Source organism: Meles meles, chromosome 21, assembly GCF_922984935.1.
Source record: "Meles meles chromosome 21, mMelMel3.1 paternal haplotype, whole genome shotgun sequence".
Classification (NCBI taxonomy): domain Eukaryota; kingdom Metazoa; phylum Chordata; class Mammalia; order Carnivora; family Mustelidae; genus Meles; species Meles meles.
In genome coordinates, this window is record NC_060086.1 from 35,536,109 (window position 1) to 35,558,432 (window position 22,324).

Sequence of the window (22,324 nt, forward strand, 5' to 3'; positions counted from 1 at the left end):
ATCCCAGCCTTGGGTCCTTTCCAAACAAGCCTCTGAGTCCTCCCCAGCCACCCTGCAAAGCGGGCGCTGCTCCCCCCACTGTGGGCTGCCAGCCCGTGAGCTCTGCACCATCCCACCCTCGCTGCCCCCCATGGTTAAAGACAGAACGGGATCGACAACCGCACCTGCGGGCACACGGGGTTAAAGCGGTGCGGCTCGGTGGCTGGGAGCCTGCCTACTCAAAGTCTGGTCCTCAGACCCGCGGCCCAGCATCACCCGGAGCTCGTCAGACACGAGGCATCTTGGGCCCCAGCGCCGTGCCCTCAGATCTCTGTGGTGGACTCAGTACGCTCCGCATGCTAGGGAGCTCTGCTCATGGGGCGCCTGGGTGGCTCAGTCAGTAAAGTGTCTGCCGTTGGCTCAGATCGTGATCCCAGGGTCCTGGGATCGAGCCCTGCATCGGGCTCCCTGCTTACTGGGGAACCTGCTTCTCCCTCTCCTCCCCGATTACGTTCAAGCTCGTGTTCTCTAATAAATAAAATCTTTACCGAAAAAAGGGGGGGGGGCACTTGTATTTCAAAGCCGTCGCATTTGAAAGGGACTTAGATCCACGCTACTCCTGCCACTTCCTAGCTGGTGACCCTGGGAAAGCCACTCACCCGCCCCACTCTCCAGTCCCCCTTTCTTTTTTTTCTTTTTTTTTTCTTCTAATTTATCTATTTGACAGACAGAGACGACAAACAGGCAGAGAGGGAGGCAGAGAGAGAGGGGGAAGCAGGCTCCCCGCCGAGCATGGAGCCCGATGCGGGGCTCGATCCCAGGACCCCGGGATCACGACCCGAGCCGAAGGCAGAGGCTTCAACCCACTGAGCCACCCAGGCGCCCCTCCAGTCCCCCTTTCTAAAAACAGGAGTAACAGTACCTTCTCCTTGGTCTGCTGTGAGAGGTAAAGAAGGAGCACTGAGGACAGCGAGGGGCACAAAGCAAGCATGCCGTGACGGCAGCTGCCACCGCTCCTCTTGGTGCTACCGGGCAGAGGCTCCCAATTTCCACCACGGGCCCTCCAGCCCCCCAGGACTGAGCACGCTTGCTCTCAGGGGAGGACAGGAAACAGACCGTTACTTGGTCCCAAGGAGGTACCCAACCTAAACCAAAGTACAGCTCAAAAGGCTGACATCACCAAACGCACCCCGAGGAGCCTTCCAGGAGCCCGGCGTGGTGAGAGAGGCCGGCCGGGCCCACTGCTGGGTCGTCCTCAGAGCCAGCCCTCAGGAAAGCCACTGCCTTCAGGAAAGCATGCTGGGTGTTCCTGGCTTTACGGGCAGGCCCTGCCGTCTGTCCTCTTAGCACAGATTTCAGTACCTCCTGATTCTGACAATTCCTGAGGCAAATCGTGGGGCTCTAAGAGAGGAGGCAGTGGGTCTGGGCTGGGGGTCCTGAGAATCTTAATCGACTTAACTGTTTAAAAATGACACGACACGTATCACAACTCTGACACGTACAGCTGGATATGTGTGGAAACGTACAGAGAGGTGAACCTGAAATCCAAGTACCTGGGTACTTTTACGTATATAAATACAGTCTATGTATATATACGCACATAAATAAATATATATATGTATGTGTATATATATGTATATACACACACACACACATTTACACACTACAAATCTTAGGTGTCCAGCTGGACGAATTTCTACAAACATATACACCATGTAAGGACCATCCAGATCAGAGAGAACACATGTCTAGCTCCGCAGAAGCCCCCTGATAGGCCTTCCAATCCCCTCCCCCTGCCCACAAGCCCTGGTTTGACTCGGATCACACAGACACGTGTCGCCGGTTCTACAGCTTCGTAATCACGGACACCACACGCAAGCTTCTTGTGTCTGGCCGCTCTCACCAGTCACATCTGAGACATACCCGCATTGCCTCACGCAGCGGGGCACTAATTCACTCCTTTCCTCCATTTCGCTACGCAGTGTTCTATTGTTTGCACAGTCCACAACCTACCCGCCTAGACTCTTAGCTTGTAACAAGCAGCCCAGGTGACGCTGAGGCCTAGAGCCCTTCTTCCCTGTTCTGTCCTTCTGGCTGTGGCTTGGGGATGAATGAGCTGGCAGGAGGACGGACTACGGTGATGTCACGGGGAGCCCCACTGTGACCGGTTGGTGGCTTCCGGGCCACCCGAGGCAGAGACGCTGCTGCTGGCAGCTTCAGACTACAACCACGAGCCTCCGGCTGCACTCGAGCTGGAAAAGCCACACGCTCCCGTCATTCCCCGGCGGGGACTTTTCCAGGGCCTCCACACGATGACTCTGTGGGCGGTGAGGGCCACTGTGGGGGCAGCCGAGGTGCCTCTATTATTGGGCTGGGATTTTTCGCCTACCCCCTCCCTGGGTGGCCGACTTTCTGTGGTATCCTTTTCTCAATCCAGGAGTCTCTAAGTAATCTCAGTCCCTCGGGCCCTCTGTGACTTAGGTCACCAAAATCGACAGGCGACAGGTGCACTCGTGAAATGGCTGCTGGTAATAATGAAAATCCGGAAACCACCTTGAGGCCCGTGGGCAGGTTGAAGAACACAGGGCTCAGCAAGACGCAGCCGTGGAGCCCCACTAGGTGGGGGCACATGAACGGGCTGCACGAAAATCTAAGATACAGCAGCAAGTCGGGAAAATGGAAAACAAATGGCAAAATGCTCTGCGTCCACTGAACCGTGAGAGAGACGCTCGGTGGAACTTTTGTTTTTTATATTCTCGTACCATTTGATTTTTTTGTTGTTTTAGAATGAGGACGTTTTCTTCCTATGACTGGAAGATAAAAATAAAAGCCAAAGTCACGTGTCCTCCTCACCCACCCCAGATCGAAGAGCTGTAAAAGGCGGTGATGTGTGCCGCTTCCGCAGGGTTTAGGAAAGTGCTCTGGTGAGTTCTCCCTAAAGACAGCGGCGTCTGCCTGCGTTTCTTACAGCACAGCCCCCTTTTCCAGTCCTAATTCAAGAAGAGCCATGTGATCCAGAACCTCCAGCATTTCCTACCGTCCCAACTACCGAGGCTAGCTGGGCTGAGGCAGGGTTAACCGAGAACAGACATTTGGAGGAACGCTGGATTTCAGGATAAAAGCAGCTCGAGGGGCACCTGGGTGGCTCAGTGGGTTAAAGCCTCTGCCTTCAGCTCGGGTCATGATCCCAGGGTCCTGGGATCGAGTCCACATCGGGCTCTCTGCTCAGCAGGGAGCCTGCTTCCCCTTCTCTCTCTGCCTGCCTCTCTGCCTACTTGTGATCTCTGCCTGTCAAATAAATAAGTAAATAAACCTTTAAAAAAAAAAAAAAAAGGCAACTCGAGTGGACGCCTCCACCCTCCAGACCCCAGGCTCCGTTCTGCAGAGCTGTCACGCTGAACCCTCTCACCACCACGTTCCCCAGACACGAGGATCATCTCCAGTTCACAGAAGCTGCAGCTGAGAGCCGAGAGTCCACCCCCGGAGCACATGCAAGGCCGATGTGGCAGAGTGGGGCCTGGGACCTGGGGGGTCGGACTCCAGGGCCTGCACCCCCGAGCTGGGTCTTCCCCACTCGGAGTTTTCAGAAACCGCACACGATTCATATCCAGGATAACAAAAGTTGTTAACACGGGAAACCACTTAGGGAGAGTGAGTCAACTCGTGTGTGTCAACTCGCGATCGTCGCGAAGTGTGAGCAGACTCCTGGGGCGGCAGCGCCACCTAGCGGCCGCTCCCGGAGCCACCGTGCACAGCCTTCCCCAGCCTCTCCCTGCTGCCTCCTGAGGGGGAATGCCGCCATCTCTACCTCTTTCCACCCCCCAGAAACTTTCCCTAAACCCATCTTGGGAACCTAGAGCCTGTCTTTGACACAGACATTCAGTCACTTGTCTTCTTTTCCCTGCTCCCGGCGGGCAGGGCCTGGGACCTGTGTAGTCGTCTTGGAGTAATAAAGCTGAGGTCAAGCAGTGAGGAAAAGGAGCTAAACCAGGTTTCTTGCCCTTGGCTCTGCTGACCTTTGGGGCTAGATAATCCTTTACTGTGGGGGGCTGTCCTGTTTGATGTTTAGCAGCACCCCTGGGCTCTACCCACCAGATGCCAACCAGATGCCAGACCCCCCCCCAACCCCTTACCACAACCGAGAATGTCCACAGGCACTGACAAATCCCCTCCGGGGGCACAACCACGCCCAGCTGTGGACCACTGAACTACCTCAGCTAGGCTGAAGGCCCTTCTGGATTCTGGCCTGGCTAGAGCCTCGAGCGGTCCCCACGGGCCATGGACTGGAACTCCCTGGGCACTAAGTGCGGGCGCGGACAGACCCTGCCTAGCAGGGCGGCTGTTTCAGATAAAGAGCTCAGGCTTAGTGAGGGCAGAAAAGGTGCTCAGAAGCCTCATCCTTGCCCCCCAGGCAGGTCAGCTGCCAAAGCCCACCCGCTGCATGCCCTTGGGCCATTCTTCCTTGCCCCCCCCCCCCCCCCCCGCTTCTTCTAGACCTTACTCCATTGGCTAATGATTCAGCAACCCCAGCCAATTATAAAGAAAAAATGTGAACAGCCCAGAATCACAGAGCAGAGGGGAGCCCCTGCAGCCCTTCACGGTCTGGCAGCAGGCAGGCATAAACAGTGTTAGGGACCGAACTGCATGATACAACCATTCACGCTGGGAAGCCCTACCGCTGTGAGTGTATTTGGAGAGAGTGGCCTTAAGGAGGTAATTAAGGTTAAACAAGGTCCTAGGATGGGCCCCTGATCAAAGACTCCTGTCCTTCTAAGAAGAGGAAGACACCAGAACTTTCTCTCCACGCACACACACGAAAAGATAGGCCACACCAGAAACAAGGCGACCGACGGTCATCTACAGACCAGGAAAGAAAGGCCTCACCAGAAACCGCCCCTGATGGCACCTAGGTCTTGGATTTCAAACCTCAGGAACTCTGACAGTCAGTTTCCGTGGTCTCGGCCCCCAGTCTAGGACATTTTGTTACAGGAGCCCAAGCACACACACACAGACAGGAAGCACAGACACGCAAAAGGCAACACAATGTCCACGCCGGGCCCCACGCTGCCAGAGCTCAGTGGTGGGAGGGCAAGGGCCAAGCATTGTCCTTACACAGGGAGGTCTCATGACTGATATTCTCGAAGAGGATGTTCAGGGTCTGCAGCAGCTGAACGCACACATAGCGGCCTGACTTCTGCCGCAGGATGTTCAGGAAGAAAACGAACATGTTCTTCTCCAGGAAGAAGCTGGGGAGAGAACAGGAAGGCGTCAGTGATCTGCTTCCACACGTGCAAATAACGGACCACGTGCGCAGCACACGGGCGCAGACCGCCCCCACCCCCAGAGGCACCTGCAAGGCCCCGGCTTCCGCGGACACCGTCATCCCCCCCAGCTAAAGGCGGGCTCTCGCACTCTCTCCCTGCAATGAGAGCGCAGCACTGATCCACGGAAGTAGAAAGGGCAAGATCTCTACGTGCTAAATGATGACGCAGTTACCTACCTGGGCTGAGAAACCCGCCAGGCCGCTTTTCCCATCCAATATTTTGCTTTCTTAGTTTTCCTTACTAGGTCTCTTTCCTTTACTTTCCTATCTTTGCATGTTAAACAGCACCACCTAGAATTACCTACAAAGACTCAAGACAATGCTAACAAGAGTTTCCAAATCGGGGGGAAAGAAGTGGAAGGGATTGAAGGGGCTGATGGGGGAAGGGGGCTACCCAGACCCCAGGTCAGCTTCTGCCTCTCTTGTTCTAGACAGGACATCTGTCCACAAGCAGCCTGGGGACATGGACTTTTGGGGATACGTGCTGGCTCTTTTAGTCCTTCAATGGAGACAGAACCGCTGATGCCTTTCTTGAAAGGCAGAAAATGGTGTTTTCTAGTTATGTGTTCCCAGTGTGCGAGCTAAGACCAGGTAACTGCTCATCTGGGTGACTCAGAACAGGTCCCTGCAGTGACGAGTGTCTGTCACTTGATTCCGGGGAGGGGAGTGGATCTCTCCTCCTGGCTGTCAGCTCCACGGTGGCAGGATCATGGGCCTGGCTCTCGCTCAGTGCTGAATAACTTCTGTTTGAATTCATGAAACAAGCTTTGCGCAGTGGCAGTATCGTAGCCAATGAGGTTTATCCGAGGCGCGATTATTGCTAATTGAATTCATGAAACAGTAATCAAATAACCAAACCAGAAAAACACGAACGCAAACCTTTTCCAATTCTGATTCTGGGAGCCTGCCTACCTACTAAAGCCATGCACGCTGACCCTCAGAACATGGCAATCATTTGACCTATTTTGTCTTCCTTTGCTTCAGGCTGAAAAAATCAGTGACTCGCAAGCACACCCCAGCAAGCTCACTGCGGCACCATGACCAACCTGGGAACTTGTTAAAATTTCTGTACCGAGATCTGGCCCACACAGACAGATTCTGCAGGTCTAGTGTGAAATCCAGGAGCCTGGATTTTTAAAACTCCCTAGGGGAGGGAGGGGTTCCTTGGAAAAACGGCTAATTCTAGATCTGGGGCACGGAAAACACAAGAGGAGCGTGCCGCATCTTAGAGCGCAGGAAAGTAAGGAAGTGCTCAAAAAAACCAGAAGGATGGGGTGTGGCAAGGGACACAGGACCCAAACCCCAAAGGGCCCCCAAGTGCCCAGAGACGGACCTGGAACAACACAAAAAATAGCACAGTACAGGATCACAAAGTCTATCACAGTACTGTGTTGTGATTTAGTATGAGTAACACAATATTTAATAACATTACTGGATCCACAGTCTACTTCAGTCCAAAGCACAAAACAAACATCCACAAGCCCATATTAATGTAAATAAATGACTGAAAAAATAAACAGGGGAGAGGAGACAAGTCTTCCAGCAGAAGAATTTCAAATAGTGTATGTAGATACTCACCACCCCCTTCCAGAAGGTGGAGCTAAATTCCCCCACCCCTAGGTGGGCTAAACTGAGTGACTCTCTTTCAAAGAACAGTGCAGGGAAAGGGGAGAAGAGTAGCTTTAAGGCAGAAAAACCTGGCCAGACACCACCTTAAGCAAGAGATCAGATTAAGCTCACCAGAGAGCAGGGGGACCTCTTGACTGTTGATACTGTGGGATGAGAAGCGCACTGCCCTCTGTGTGGTCTTCTCCCCCACAAGCCCCCTGGCTAGTCCTGAGAAAGGCATCACAGAAACCCAGACGGGGGCAGGGGGCTTTCTACAGGACCCTTGGCTGGGACTTCTCAAAAACAACAAGGTCAGGAAAACAAGACTGAAAATTTGTCACAGCCGGCAGAGGCCAGGTAGACGTGACAACTAAATGCACTGTGGGAGCTGGGTTGTGTTCCGAGAGCAGCAAGGGGATCTGCATGGAAAAACTGGCAAAATCCAAATCGAGTCTGGAGTTTACTTAACATGAACACACCAGGGCTAGTTTCTCTGTTTCCACAAATGCGCCCCAGTCAGATAAAACATTGACAGTGGTGGGAGACAGGGAGAGGGGTGTTTGAAAACTTTCTGTACCATCCTTGTGACCTTCCTATAAATCTAAAATTATTCTAAAATAAAGAAGTGGATGAAAAATAAATTCTCGGGGCACCTGGGTGGCTCAGTGGGTTAAGCCTCTGCCTTCAGCTCAGGTCATGATCTCAGGGTCCTGGGATCAAGCCCCGCATCGGGCTCACTGCTCAGCGGGGAGCCTGCTTCCCTTCCTCTCTCTCAGCCTGCCTCTTTGCCTACTTGTGATCTCTCTCTCTCTGTCAAATAAATAAATAAAATCTTAAAAAAAAAAAGAAGAAAAGAAAAATAAATTCTCCTGGGGACCCTATCAGGGAGCCATTTAGGAACTGCTGGGCTCAGCAGTTTTTCTGAGACAACAGATGGGTTCAGAAAGTCCACTCTAGTCAAGGGGGACACGGTTTCTAATCTTTAACCCAAAGGTCATTCACATTTCCAAAACACACACCAACCAACCAATCAATTCCCCGTGCATGCTCAAAGGAAGCCAGCAGCGTTTGCAGACAACACCTCCCTCTTTACTCATGTTTTCCTCTGGGGAAAAGGCCAGTATCACAGGTTTGCTTTTCCTAAAAATAGCTTTATCTTAGATAACGCTACTGATGAAAACAGAGAGCTAGCTGGAAAATCCGAATATCTAATAAGAAGCCAGGCGGGAGACAGAACACCTTTATTTCCTTTAAACAGGTTTTTTAAGTGGCCTCAATACTGAGAGTTGAGGATTATTTTATATAAAAATAAAATCTGTGTTTGGTGGCTGTCATAACCCAGATCCCTCTGCACTCAGACACGGAGACAGGTGTGCTGGGGCAGCAGTCCACGGCTTCCAGCCTTTGCTTTTGAACTGTCCCATAATGCAGATTTCCTGACAAAACATCATGGGCTAACAATTCTTGACTGCCTACTCTGTACCAGGCACTGGGCAGGAACTTTCTCTCTGAAGATGAAGAGGGGCACCTGGGGGGCTCAGATGGTTGAGCATCTGACTCTTGATTTCAGCTCAGGTCATGATCTTAGGATGGTGAGACCCAGCCCTGCGTTCGGACTTCACCCTGGGCGTAGAGCCTGCTTAAGATTCTCTCTCTGCCCCTCCTCCCCTTTAAAAAATGAGGAAACTGAGGCTGGCCTACAACTGCTCATCGAGGAAGTACACGAATGAGGAGAAGCCCCTTCGCGGCTTACCAGTGTGCAACCCCGAGCAGAAATGCTGATGCTCAGGACACGAGGGCCCCCACCCTGGGGGCAGGGGAGAGACTTAGATTATCTCATGGAGAGCTCAGCACTGGGCCCAGCAGTAAACACAATAAAGATGAGCTCTTCGTGTCTCTCCAGGGCAAGGTCCCTCCAGTTCACTTAGAAGCTAACTTTTCTCCTTCCCTTGGGAAGACTGTCAGACACTATTGAGAACATTATCCATCATGTTTTCAGATTTGGGGACACTCATTTCCCTGAGGTTCCCACTGTCAGCTTACGTTTCTCCAGCGTCTCGAGGACATTTTCTATACAGATATAGATAGAAATCTGCACAAGACCCAAACGGGTGTCAAATCCTGACGTCATCGGCAATGACTCATGGCATACATTTGGGAAAATATTCAAAGGAAGGAGAGGCAAAAAACGAGAAACATGGGAAACCCTTACTCAAATACAGAGCTGTCATTCTGATCTCCCCAGATCAGGATCTCAGTGATGGAACGGATGGTCTCCACTAGCAGGTTCCGATTCTGTTCTGTGACTGTGGTGTTTTTGGTCAAGACATGGTACAGATACCTGAAAAAAAGCAAAGAAAATTAAGGATTACCAACCGAAATACATGTCAGGCTCAATGACTACTAGTGACATTTTGGGGATAATCTGGCTATGCTTTTTCAGATGTGGTTAGCCCAACTCTCATCCGGAGGAGAAACAACTTGCCACCCCCCCACAAAAAAAATGGCAGACAATGCTGGGAAATGTTAACCAGACACACGCTGACCCAAACAGATGTAAGAGAATCATCGAGCTCTTGAAGACGGCCATCCTCAAGCGTCAGTGTGCGAGACAATCACCTAGACAGTTGGATAAAGTGGGTTACTGGAGTCCACCTGGAGACTCAGAACCATCAGGGCTCTCTAATGCTGGAGCAGCCACTGGAGACAGATGGCCCAGGCTGAGCATCACATATAAAACCCTCAGCCAGGCTGATGCGGAGGTTTAGAGACAGAGGCTTAGATTAGGGAGAGGAGATCGCAAAGCCTGTTGTTGGGGCAAAGATCGCGTACAATCAAGACGATCCTTGGGGGGTGCTTGGGGGGTCAGTCAGTTAAGCATCCAACTCCTGATTTTAGCTCAGGTCATGATTTCAGGGCTGTGGGATTGAACCCCATGTTGGGCTCCGTGCTTAGTTCAGAGTCTGGCCCTCTCCCTCTGCTCCTTCTCTGTTTGTGTGCATGCTCTCCCTCTCTCGAATCCTAAAATAAAAAAGAAGAAGAAGAAGCAGCACCAGGTGGGGCAGTCAGTTAAGCATCTCAGTCTGGGTTTCAGTGGACGTCATGATCTCCCCGCTCTGTGCTCAGCAAGGAGTCTGCTTAAGACTCTAACCTTCCCTCTGTCCTACCCCCCACCACGCATGCCAACAGTGTCTCTCTCTCTTTAAGTAAGTCTTAAAAAAAATTTTATTTATTTATTTATTTGACAGACAGAGATCACAAGTAGGCAGAGAGTCACACAGAGAGAGAGGAAAGCAGGCTCGCCGCTGAGCAGAAAGCCTGATGCGGGGCTCGATCCTAGGACCCTGAGATCATGACCTGAGCCGAAGGCAGTGGCCCAACCCACTGAGCCACCCAGGCACCCCTAAAAGTAAGTCTTTAAAAAAAAAAAATCATAGGGCATCTGGGGTGGCTCAGTCGTTAAGTGTCTATCTTCAGCTCAGGGCATGATCCCAGTGTCCTGGGATCGAGCCCTGCTTCAGGCTCCTTGCTCAGCAGGAGGCCTGCTTCTTCCTCTCCAGCTCCCCCTGCTTGTGTTCCCTCTCTTGCTGTGTCTCTCTGTCACAAATAAAATCTTAAAAAAAAGAAAAGAAAAGAAAAGAAAAAGACAACCCTTGGAATGCCCATCAGAATTCACAGCTCAAACGGAGTGGGTTACCTGCAGTTCAAGGCACTGACCTCCCCTGCCGGGTACCCGCTGGGGTAGAGGCAGGTGGATCCAGTCCCACCCTCCGGCCTTATCGGTGTCAGGACAACCGGAAGAATCACTGAGGCCCATCCTGGGTGGTGTGGGGACTAGAGTCTGGCCAGATGCCCCGGGAGTACCACCCGCACAGCTCTAAGAGTGTCCTTACAAAATGGCAAGACTCCCCTCTTTTCTGTGGCGCAGTCCTGTTCCATTGTGTCTATCCACCATTCATCTAGCGATGGGCACCTGGGCTCTTTTCCATAACTGGCCTATGGTTGACAATGCTGCCCTAAATCTCGGGGTGCATGTACCCCTTTCAAGGAGACTTGAAGATGCGCACACCCTGGCTCCCAAAGGCGCTCCCTCCCCTCCCTCAGGTCGTCCCTTCCTCTTTTTTTTTTTTTTTTTAAGATTTTATGTTTAAGTAATCTCTACGCCAACATGGGGTTCGAACCCACAACCCTGAGATCAAGAATCTCACCGACTGTGCCAGCCAGGAGCCCCCCCCTTCAATACTTTTTGTATCTGATGTGGATGGAGCTAGAGAGTATAACACGAAGCGAACTAGGTCAGTCAGAGAAAGACAAATACCGTAGGAATTCACTCCCAGATGGAATTTAAAAAAAACAAAACAAACCAGGGAAAAACCAAGAGGCAAACCAAGAAACACACACTGAACTTTAGAGAACACAGTGCTGGGGACCAGAAGGGAGGTGGGCGGTGGTGGGGGAGGGGTGACACAGGTGATGAGCACAATCACTAAATTCTACACCTGAGACTAATCACACTGTTAACCAACTGGAATGGAAAGAAAAACTTGAGGAAACAATTAAAAATAATAAAATAAAAAGACAGCACCTGGGGCGCCTGGGCGGCTCAGTGGGTTAAAGCCTCTGCCTTTGGCTCGGGTCATGATCCCAGGGTCCTGGGATCGAGCTCCGCGTCGGGCTCTCTGCTCGGTGGGGAGCCTGCTAACCCCTCTCTCTCTGCCTGCCTCTCTGCCTACTTGTGATCTCTTTCTGTCAAATAAATAAATAAAAATCTTTTTTAAAAAATCATTAAAAAAGACAGCATCTCCAGGGCCCACAGACTGACTTCAGCTGTCGTGGTCTGGGAGGAAAAGGGGGACACCAAGAGGGACTGACTCGAGAGGAGTCGCCTTCTGACTTGTTTGATGGCTACCTTCACTTTGGAAGTGAGGCTGATGAGAGCAAGGCAGGGGACTAGATAGGATCCTACCATCGAAAATCTCTAAAAATGGTAGGGTATAAAGACGCGGAACCCCGCAGATGGCACAGTAAGGCCTCATCTGCTTTAGGGGGGTGGGTTTTACTGAAAATTGTTGCCGTTTGTTACATTTTAAAGACAGAACCATGAGGTATTTAATGACCGAATCAAAGGTTCATGCAACTTGGAACAGAGTAACTGGAACAGCTCTGCAAATACAGAAATCTCCCGGCCCTGTGTCCAAATCCACCAGCAGGGCTGCGCGCGGGCACAGAGCCAGCTTCCCCTGTGTGAAGGCGCCTCCACGGCACCGAGGCTCCCAGGACGACCCACTCGTGAATCTCTGCCTCCAGCTCCCCTCCCATGCATTTTCCCCAAGAAGTTCAAAGAGCGGAGTTTTCCGAATTGTGCTCCAAGGGTCCCCTGCATCAGAATCCCCCTTTCAGTTGCGAATTCTAACTCCCCACACCAGATGCACCCACCGAAGCTGATGCCTGGGCCCAGGGACCCAACTCTGCATTCTGAACCAGCTCCCACTGTTTCAGCGTCGCTGCATTCACTCACCCCATGGCCATCAGTGGCACTCAACTGGGCATGTGACCCACAGTGCGCCCCCTATCCTGCTGGACACGCATCATTGGCAGCGCAGGGTGGAGGGAGGGCAGATCCTCCCCACTCCGGCATTTCCTTCTGGGGAGATGATGGCTATCTACAGCTCCCCACTAACACATTCCTGGCCCAGTGGGAGAGGCAGTGGCTTTTATGGCTCCGAAGACACCCCCCTCCCCGAAAGAGGGATAGGAGGGCTTAAAAGTCTTTAGGACCAGCCCTGACTTCTAACTCCTGGCATCTCTTGGGGACGCCTGTGTTGAGCAGCCGGGCAGGATTTGCAGGTGAATGAAGAGGCACCAGCCACCCACACGGGGGCAGCAGGCAGCTCCCACCTCAGAGAACACAGAGAAGTGAAACCCATGGGGTCGTTTTGATCAAATGTGTAGTTTCATTTCACCCATGCAAAGGAAGGAGAGTCACAGATTTATTCCTTACAAATCCCAGAAGCTGAGGGCCAGGGGTCCTGCGATGAGCCAGAGGATGGGCAGTTCTCCAGCCCTGGTCACGGGAGCAGGAGACAGACAGCAGGGTAGCAAGCACCTGTTACTGTGAAGTCTGTTTCACCTTGCAATTTTGACTTAGCATACATCTAGAACTGACTTTTCTGTGGATGGTGTAAGACACTGGCCAAAATTCACTTTCTCCATATGGAAATCGGGTTGATTCAGCATCATTTACTGAAAAGGTCCTGAAAAGGTCCTGAATTCTCCAATGCACTCTAAGGTCACCTCTGTCATTTCTCGATGACTGCGCGTGCGGGAACTCTGAATGCTCTAGTTCCAATGATCATGTACCTTTCTCCTGATTTCACGCTGATTATTGCAGATTTATGAGAAATCCTGCTGGGTGATCATGGAAGTCCTCCAACTTTTCCCCCTCTGTTTTTTCATTATTATATTGTCTATTCCTGGCCCTTTACAGTTCCATATGAATGTTAAAATCACCTTCTCAACTTCCACAAAAATACGTGCTAAGATTTCCTTTAAGATTGCCCTAAATCTCTAGCTAAATATAGAGGGAACTGACATCTTTACAATAAGGTAACATGACATCTACATTTCTTTCAGTGTTGGCTGGATAGGGTCTGGCACATGTTTCATTAGATTTATTTGTAGGTAACTGATTTTTTTTTTTTTTTTGATGCTGTTGTAAATCGTAGCATCTGAAATACTCATTTTCTAAATGTCTGCTGTTGGTTGGTAGATGCAAATACCCACCACATCTCAACCTCCAAATTCCTTTTTTTTTTAAAAAAAAAAAAGATTTTATTTATTTAACAGAGAGAGAGATCACAACTAGGCAGAGAGGCAGGCAGAGGTGGGGTGGGAAGCAGGCTCCCTGCTGAGCAGAGAGCCCGGATGCAGGGCTCGATCCCAGGACCTGAGATCATGACCTGAGCTGAAGGCAGAGGCTTAACCCTCTGAGCCACCCAGGCGCCCCTCAACCTCCAAATTTCTATGATAACTGTACGTGCCCCGTGCCCATCTTTTCACGCCGACGATGCTCTAGCACCATTTAAGGTAATGTTTTAGAAAGAAAGAAAGAAGAGGCACTCAATACATGTTTGCTTCAATGTACGGGGGGAGGGGGAGCTAAACGGATTAGGGTTTAATGTTTTAATGCATCCATTTCCGAGCTTTGGAAGATCAAGTAATTCAACTACTAGAGATATTAATATAGTTTAATAACTTTCTGATTTTGAGGGCGACACTCATTTGAGGAAGGTTGGCTGCTTCAACAACAAAACAGAAATGCCGACTGTGCCACTGCCCAGAGATGAGCACTGACGGAATGTGATGTATTTCCTTGGGTCTTATCCTTTGCGGTGGGTGTTCACGTTATCGAGATTTTGCTATAGAACCATTTCGCTGCCCATCTTTTCCACCTCGGGTTCCATGTTTGTGTTCCGTGTTCCAGTAATAAAAGCGTTTTTGCTTGCAAGCATCTGTAATGGCTACATAGTTGACAGGATAAGCACAAGGTAACTCTTGTGATGGACAAGAGGATTCCTCCTTATTTAGAAGATCAACAATGTTACCGTGGCCCCCTTGGTGTGCAAGGCTGTGTCTCTACCACAGATAAGTTTCCAAGGGCAGGAGGCCAGAGTTTTCTCTTACAAGGATCACTGGTACAATGAAAACATTTTCTCTCAAACTCTGTGTGTGCACATTTTTATCATCCTCAAAGCCATTGCAGCTAGGCCCTCTTGTGCTAGGCCCTCTTCTGAGTGCTCTAGATGTATTCACTCATTAAACCCTTAAAATAACCCCAGGGAGCTGAGGCTCTGGGAGGCTAGATCTGCCCGGAGCCCCTATGCAGAGGACCTAGGCAGTCGGACTCCACACCCCTTGCTTATGACCAAGATAGGATAGGAAATGCAAACAGCCAAGTAAACACTATTATTAGCCAAACATTTACATGAAGTTATGAATGAATGCCTAGCATGCGAGGAAACCAAGCAGATAAACAACGAACCAAAAAGGCATGAAAATACACATCCGATCTTAAAGTCAGTCCTTATAACTGACCCCTACTCTGTTTCTTCAGAAAACAGGCAACATCCTCTTATCTCCAGCACAAGCTCTGAAGAATGTAGGGGTCAGTATCAGACCCCTGCACACGCGCCAACTCTTCCTTGGGCGATAAGCCAAAGAGTCTGAAATGCCTGGATAGAAAACCATAGCCTGCTGCCAGTGCACAACCAACAGACCAGCGGCCAAGGATGATGGACCGTAAACAAATTCTGCCCCCACAGACCCTGCTCTCTCAAGAGTCCCTTATTTCACAGGTTAAACCATTACAGTCAATAATCATTATGTCCACTTCTGAGACAGACACGCGAAGTTCATACAAGTTTTATGACCCTGCATCATAATATGCCTCTTAGGGTGCTCCTACTGGAAGATCCTGAAACTTAGCCGCAGGCTAAAGTGTGCGGAAGGGTAAGTGGAGTGGCAGAGGCCTAAGGAGACTAGAAGTCCACTCCCCCCAAAAGCACACATCCCAAATTAACAATGTCTGGGGGACAGAGGGACACAGAGCCTTTGTGTGCTCGGTCTGAGCATCCATTCCATGTCTTGGGAACCACACGTGGTCAGTGCCCGGCCCTCTGGTCAGCAGGACAAGGAGAAGCTCCACATGGGGCGCAAGGAGACCAGAGGATTGGGGACAGGTGTGACAGGCAGTGCTTCTCCTGGTGAATCACCCCAGCAAGATGTCAAACTGGGCCAGCCAGTGAGACTGGGTCTGTGATTTGGGATGCTGACAACCACTCAGGGGTGTAGGCACTCTACCCAAAGTCACAGCTCCAGTGTGGACGCTGGGTCCAAACTGGCCAGAGCAGGCTGTTGTTACGAAGAGCCTGGCCAGAACTTGCCCCTTTCATTCATCCTGTGACAAATAGTCACTGAAACACACGTACGGTGTGCCAGGCCCTGTGCCAGCATCTGACAGTTCCCAGGTGAAGAAGCCGCCCAGTTCTCTGTCCTTAGGAAGCTTATGCTCAAATTGGCAGAGACAGCATATGCTCAAGTAAGACCACTTCTCATAGCAACAGGACAAGCCTGAGGGACCCCGGGCAGCTTCCTGGGGCTCTAACTCACGGCTGGGATAAAGCTAGAAAAGCCCAGAGCCTCTAACAGCTGGTCTAACTCTGGCGACAGGAAGACTGTACATGACAATGGGTTAACTGAGTGGGAGCATGGGAACAAGAACGAGTGACATGAGCGACGACAGCAGAGCTTCCTGCTGGCTGAAGTGACCAGGGCAATTTTTATGGAAGAACTGGTACGTCAGTGACACGGTGAGCATTTGGATGGGCAGCAAGAGGAGGGCAGCTCAAGTGGAGAGAGAAATGATGCAGGGAGACGGGCGTGGGGCGTATGTGTCACAGACCGCGAGACAGGAGGCCCATCAAGGTGAACCCCTGGATTAGGGAGGGCGGCCACCCTCACTTCCCAGAAGGCGGCAGCCTTCCAACTGGATGTCCACCTCCTCCCGGGCCCTCCCCCAACCCAACCCTCTAAACTTCAGCTGGACCATGGCACTCCAGTTAAAAAAAAAAAACAACACACACACAAAAAACACCTTCAACGGCTGCTCACTGTTCCCAGCCTGATGTCCAAATTCCTTAATGTGACTTAAGGAGAGGTGTCTGTGACGTCTCCTGCCTCATCCATCTGCTCTGGGGTCTACACGTTCCCTTCCCCCCACCAGCACCCCCTCGCTGAACGACCTGAGCCTACCTCTCTCCTTCAGGCCTCTCAATCACAGTTTCCTCTGCCTACAGAATCCTCCCTTTCAACCACCCCCCTACAGTCTGCCACACCTCTCATCCTTTAGACCTCCCTTTAAATAGGTGTCTGCCTGCCAAGGACGCTCCTGACTCGCTATCCTGCATTAGAGGGTCCTCACGTGTGCTCTAAAACCCCGTGGATGACAACAGAGTCTAGAGTACTCTGAAGGCCTCGAAGATCTTGGACTTGACATAATGGGTGCCTCGGGCTCATTATAAGTGATATGGTGAATATGATATCCCCCCAAAAATCCATCTGGCAATACCGTACCCTTAAAAATAATCAGTGCTATCCTAGGCAAAAGTTGACTAAAGTGGGAACAGGTGAGCATCTGCCTGCTAGACACACATTCCCCTTCTCTTTGGGTAAGAACCCCGGATTTTGGGGCGCCGGGGTGGCTCAGTGGGTTAAAGCCTCTGCCTTCCGCCCAGGTCATGATCCCAGGGTCCTGGGATCGAGCCCCGCGTCGGGCTCTCTGCTCGGCAGGGAGTCTGCTTCCTCCTCTCTCTCTGCCTGCCTCTCTGCCTACTTGTGATTTCTCTCTGTCAAATAAATAAAATATTAAAAAAAAAAAAAAAAAGAAACCCGGATTTTCCCAGGGGAAACCACCACTTTCTCTCATTCTCTGTCCACTAGCTTGGGAGGAGCTGATGCCAACCTGGTTCCAGGCAAGGGTCAATGAGAGCACACCATGCCCCCGGCCACAGTGACTAGCTCAGCATCGGGCAAGAGATCCCAGGCTGGTCCAATTATACTCCCTTCTGGACAATATTTAGAAAGGAATCTCCCTTTTCCCCCATGGATTGCTAGACTGATTGGACATAAGCCTGGAGCCTGCTGAGAATGACAGCAACACAGAAGAAAGCGGAGACAAGAACTGGAAAGAGACAGATGCTGACAGCTCTGTCTGAACACCTGGACTTGACCATGGCTTAGCTAGGACGGACGGCTTAGGGACAGGAGCCAATCATTCCATTTGGGGCCAAAGGCAATTCCAGCCAGGTTTCAGTCACTTGCGACCAAGAATCTTGACCCACACACAAAGGTGGTTCTACCGGTCTGTGGATTAGCGGTTCCTGCTGAAGGTGGTCTTTCAGAAGCAATCACACAACTCCATCAGTAAAGGTTCTGCTTGCTGGTGGGCGTTCGTTAGTCAATGTCACGGCCTTGCCACTAGTCTGGGCAATAAATCACCGCTGACATGTAGCCAATAACCTCTCACGATCTCAGTCTGTCTCCACTGAATCTCTGACTCGATTCAGCACACAAGGACCATAGGCACGTAGTTTCCCATTATTTAGCAAAAGTACAACCCTGTCTAACAGAAAGGTTCCTTTCCAGTTTGAAAGCTGAGAATGTTAGGAAGAAAATTGTGGTTCGAAAGCAATTCCCGGGGCGCCTGGGTGGCTCAGTGGGTTAAACTCTGCCTTCGGTTCAGGTCATGATCTCGGGGTTCTGGGATCGAGCCCCGCATCGGGCTCTCTGCTCGGCAGGGAGCCTGCTTCCTCCTCTCTCTCTCTCTCTCTCTGCCTGCCTCTCTGCCTACTTGTGATCTCTCTCTGTCAAATAACTAACTAAAATCTTTAAAAAAAAAAAAAGAAAGAAAGCAATTCCCGCTCTCTGTACTATCTTCTCCATTTTTCTTTAAATCTCAAACTGTTCTTAAAAATAAGGTCTATTTTTAAAATGGGGAGGGTTCTTAGGTACTTTGCATGTCAAAAAAAACCTTTTTGTTTTTCAATTCTAAATTCTTTTATTTATCTCAATCTTACCTCTCCACCCATACTGCCCTAGGTCAAGCCAAGAATCTATCAGGGTGACCAGGACTTTCCCAGTTTTAGCACTGAAAGTCCCACGTCCTGGGAAATCCCTCTGTCCCAGGCACGCCGGGATGGTTGGTCACCCTTCATGTCAGAGGAAGCCCAAGCTACATTCCACCTCCAGCCTTAACTCCCCACAACCACCAGCCCCACCGCAACACTCCACAAACCCCAGGGGCCCCCTCCCACATCCTGCAGTCCCGCAAGATGGCTCTGTGCACAAAGCCTCTGCTCTGGCGTTGCCTCCCCCAGAAGGCTTCCGAGGGTTCCTACAGAATCCTGAACCTACAGCGATCCCAGCACTTGTCACGCTGTACAGTCACTGGCTTTATGGCTGTCTCCCACACCAGCCTGTGAACTCCCTCAGGGAATGAGCTGTTCTGTACCCAAGACCCAAGATGCTAACCATCAGAGCCAAGGGAAGAACATCACAAGCGCTGGGGTGAGCACTATGTGTTTATGGCACTCTTTTCCAAGTCATTTTGGGATCTTCCAAGCCCCACAGCAGTCTGCAAATTGCAAGGTTCCTTAGACTGTAATATGGATTAAAGCTGATCCGCTTGATCCAGGACAGGCAGCTCCAAGACAGGCAGCTCGGGTTTCCAAAAGCACCCAATGGCCTTTTAACCTAAACAATGAGCCTGGGCAGTTCCCAGATTCTTCAAAGGAATCTGAGGACCTTTACCATTCCCTGGCTGGCTGGTGGGTGAAGATGTCCCATCGGGCAGAGAGACTCAACCAAGTTGAAAGTCGTCCCAAACTGACTTAGGAGGCAGTTTCATTCAGAAAGGCAGTGCGGTGGGTATTAGCACTGAAGTCAGACCCTGGCTTTGACCATTTCAGTTGTTGTCACCTTGTGGCAAGTGACTTAACCTCTTTGAACCTTAGTTTCCACTCCTATAAAATGGAAAACAATAACAGTTCCCATAACTCACAGACTTGTGAGGACTAAAGGAAATAACACACAGGAAGTCCTCAGTTAAGTACCTGGCACCAAACAATGTATTCAATAATGATTAAAGTACTTTACAAGGGCTGGAGGCAGGCAGAGCTTGGTGGAAGCCTGCAGGTGCCTGGATGTTAGCAGGAGGCCCGGCCTCCTTTAGATAACCACCCTCCCCTTCTCAGCCCCATCCACCCACTCTCTAAATTCCTGAAATCCTTCTGCCTCTCCCTTTCCAGTCTGGCTGCCCTCCCATTTAAGATTCCTGACCTCCCGAAACACCCCATCCTGTCCTCTGCCTTCTCCTCCCTGTGTCCTCTCTTATCACCCCTCCAATACCATTCCTTACTACATACTGATCCCTCCTACCCCTCCAACTCTTTGAGACCCACAAACATTTATGAGGCACCTGCTCCGTGCTAGAAAAGACATAGCTGAGAGGCACAACACCCTGACCCCTGGCCAAAGGAGAAACCCCATCTAATTTCCCTCCCACCAATCCTTTCCCTGGGCCCCAGTCTTCCTTCTCCTGCTCCCTGCCCACACCCCCTCCCCGTCCTTTTTCCTTCCCATTAGTAATCTTGGGAGCTCCCTTTGGAAACCAGCCTATTTCTTACCACCAAAGGAATGCCTACTCCCCATCCGACTGCCACACACACACACGCGCGCGCGCACACACACACACACACACGATTTTCCTCCCTTCAGTCATTTCCTCCACAAAAGTCTCTTTTCCATCGCACCCCCCCCCCAAAAAAATCCTAGGTTTGTCATCATGCCCTGTGTCTGTCCCCAGTTCCCTCATTTTTTTCCCCACTCTTTCGGGAGCCACTGAGCTCCTACTGTGTGCAGGCTCAGCGCTAGATGCTGGGAATGCAGCTGTGAGCGGGAAAAGCAGTTTCTGCTCTCCTGGAAGTACCAGTTTAGGAGCAGACAGAAAAGGAGTGAAAACAAACAGGCTAAACGCAGATAGTGGAGATATGCATTGAATGAAATCCAGGAAAAGATCAGGCGGAAAGGAATTGAAGTGGGGAAGTAGGGTGGTCTGAAAAGGCCTTAGCTAGCTGATAAACACTGCTTCCGCCATTAGCCACGTACTGTGTAAGAGACACTGGATCTATCTCTTTCTATGCATGACATTATTGAGTTCTTGCACAGTGTACATCAACCCCATTTGCAGATGGGGAAACAGAGGCTCAAGGAGTAATATGTCCAAGGTCACACAGCCATGAAGCGGTAGTACAAGGATCTGAATGCAGGTCTGACTGCAAGGCCATTCTGTGCACTCCCGCTTCCCAGGACCACGTTGGCCACCTGCCCTCCCCCAGAACTCTATTTCTGATAGTCCCCTCCTTAAACTCTCCCAGGGAAAAAAAACGTTTAAACGACTGCCCTTTATTGAGCACAAGCACATGCTTCCTGTTTTATGCGCATTCCCTTACCCAACCCTCAAAACAATCATGGGGAGTAGATGCTGTCAGTATATCCACTTTACAACTGAAGACACTGAGGTCTAAATTCACACACCTAGATTCGAACCCCGACCTGACCTCTGGCCCCTAAGCTGCCCAGCCTAAGAAGTACCACCCCCGGAATCTTGGTGCCCACCGCTGCCCCGGCAACAACGAAGTGTGCATCCGTAAGCTGAAATCTATCCCCTTACTTTACAAATGGGGATACTGAGACTCTGAGAAGCTAAGCCACTTGCCCAAGGTCACACAGCGAGGAGCGACGGTGTCAGGGTTCGAACCCAGGCACCCTGACTCCAGAGCCCTCGTTCTTAACCATCGTACAGCCTCTCCCGGACGTCTCTCTCCGCCCTCCACCTCGCTCTGACACCTCGCAGAGCCCCCGGCCCGGAGCTATTCGCCCCCATCCCCACGTCCAGCCCCGCGGCCTGCCCCCCTCAGCCCCCAACACACTCACTTGAGGTGGTCCAAGGAGTGGATGTTGCGGGAAGACTTGCCATGGCCCCCGCCCACCCAGCTCCGCGAGCGGCCAAACATGTCGGCGGCCCCGACCCGTTGCCCGCCTCACGGTCTCATGCCCGAGCGGCCGAGCGGCCGGGCGCCCGCAGTGGCAGCACAAGCGGAGGAGGCAGCGGCGGAGGTGGTAGAGGGACCGCCAACCACCTACCTCCCCGGCCCACAGCTCCGCACTGACATTCAGCCGGAACCGGCCGTTCGACTGCCGCGCTTTACGGCCGCCGCCACGAGGAACGCTGGGAAGTGCAGTTCGCCCGCGAGGCCCCCGCCGACGGGACTCGGCAAACGAACTACAAGACCCGGCGTGCATTGCGCAACGGCGGGCCTGCGGCCTCGGAGAAGAGGCGGAGCGAGAGGAGGAGGAGAGCCCGCAGTATCCCGGACGGTGGGCGGGAATGGCAAACCTCTGCGCGTACCCCTGGGAAGGGAATCGGTGAGGCTGGGTGCTTAAAAGTAACCGCAGTGTTCACAATCTTTAGCTCGTATGACAAGAATCAGAATAGCTATTGCATGTCTTTTGCTATGTGCCACCGTCCTGAGCGCTTTACGTAGACCGATATTTAAGGCTAACGACCAGCCTATGAGGTGGGTACTACCTCATAGCGTGGGGTACTCCCCACGCTACCCACGGGGAGACTGAATCACAGAGGAGTTGACTTACCGAAGGTCATGCAGTTAGTAAGTGCGTGGTTCAAACCTTGGCACTATCATTTTATGCCCGCGCAAACTAATCTGTACCAAATCGGCAATGGTCTTGACGGTCCTTACAGCTTTTCTTTTTCCACTTTAAAAAAAAAAAAAAAAA

The 22,324-nt window shown here is 51.3% G+C and overlaps 1 protein-coding gene and 1 pseudogene across 5 annotated transcripts in view; one reads left to right on the plus strand and one right to left on the minus strand.

Annotated features, from left to right (window-relative positions):
• CLEC16A (C-type lectin domain containing 16A) overlaps window positions 1–21,698 on the minus strand; it is a 204,891-nt gene extending 183,193 nt beyond the window's left edge. For all 5 annotated transcript variants that reach the window (XM_045993100.1, XM_045993098.1, XM_045993099.1 and 2 more), the window contains exons 1-3: window positions 21,461–21,698; window positions 9,123–9,251; window positions 5,092–5,225 (exon numbers count right to left, since the gene is read on the minus strand). In XM_045993100.1, coding sequence (XP_045849056.1) covers window positions 5,092–5,225; window positions 9,123–9,251; window positions 21,461–21,540 — 343 coding nt within the window. In that variant the 5' untranslated portion in view covers window positions 21,541–21,698. The remainder of the gene's footprint in view (window positions 1–5,091; window positions 5,226–9,122; window positions 9,252–21,460) is intronic.
• LOC123934296 lies at window positions 6,066–6,156 on the plus strand (annotated as a pseudogene).
• Window positions 21,699–22,324: the final 626 nt, after the last annotated feature.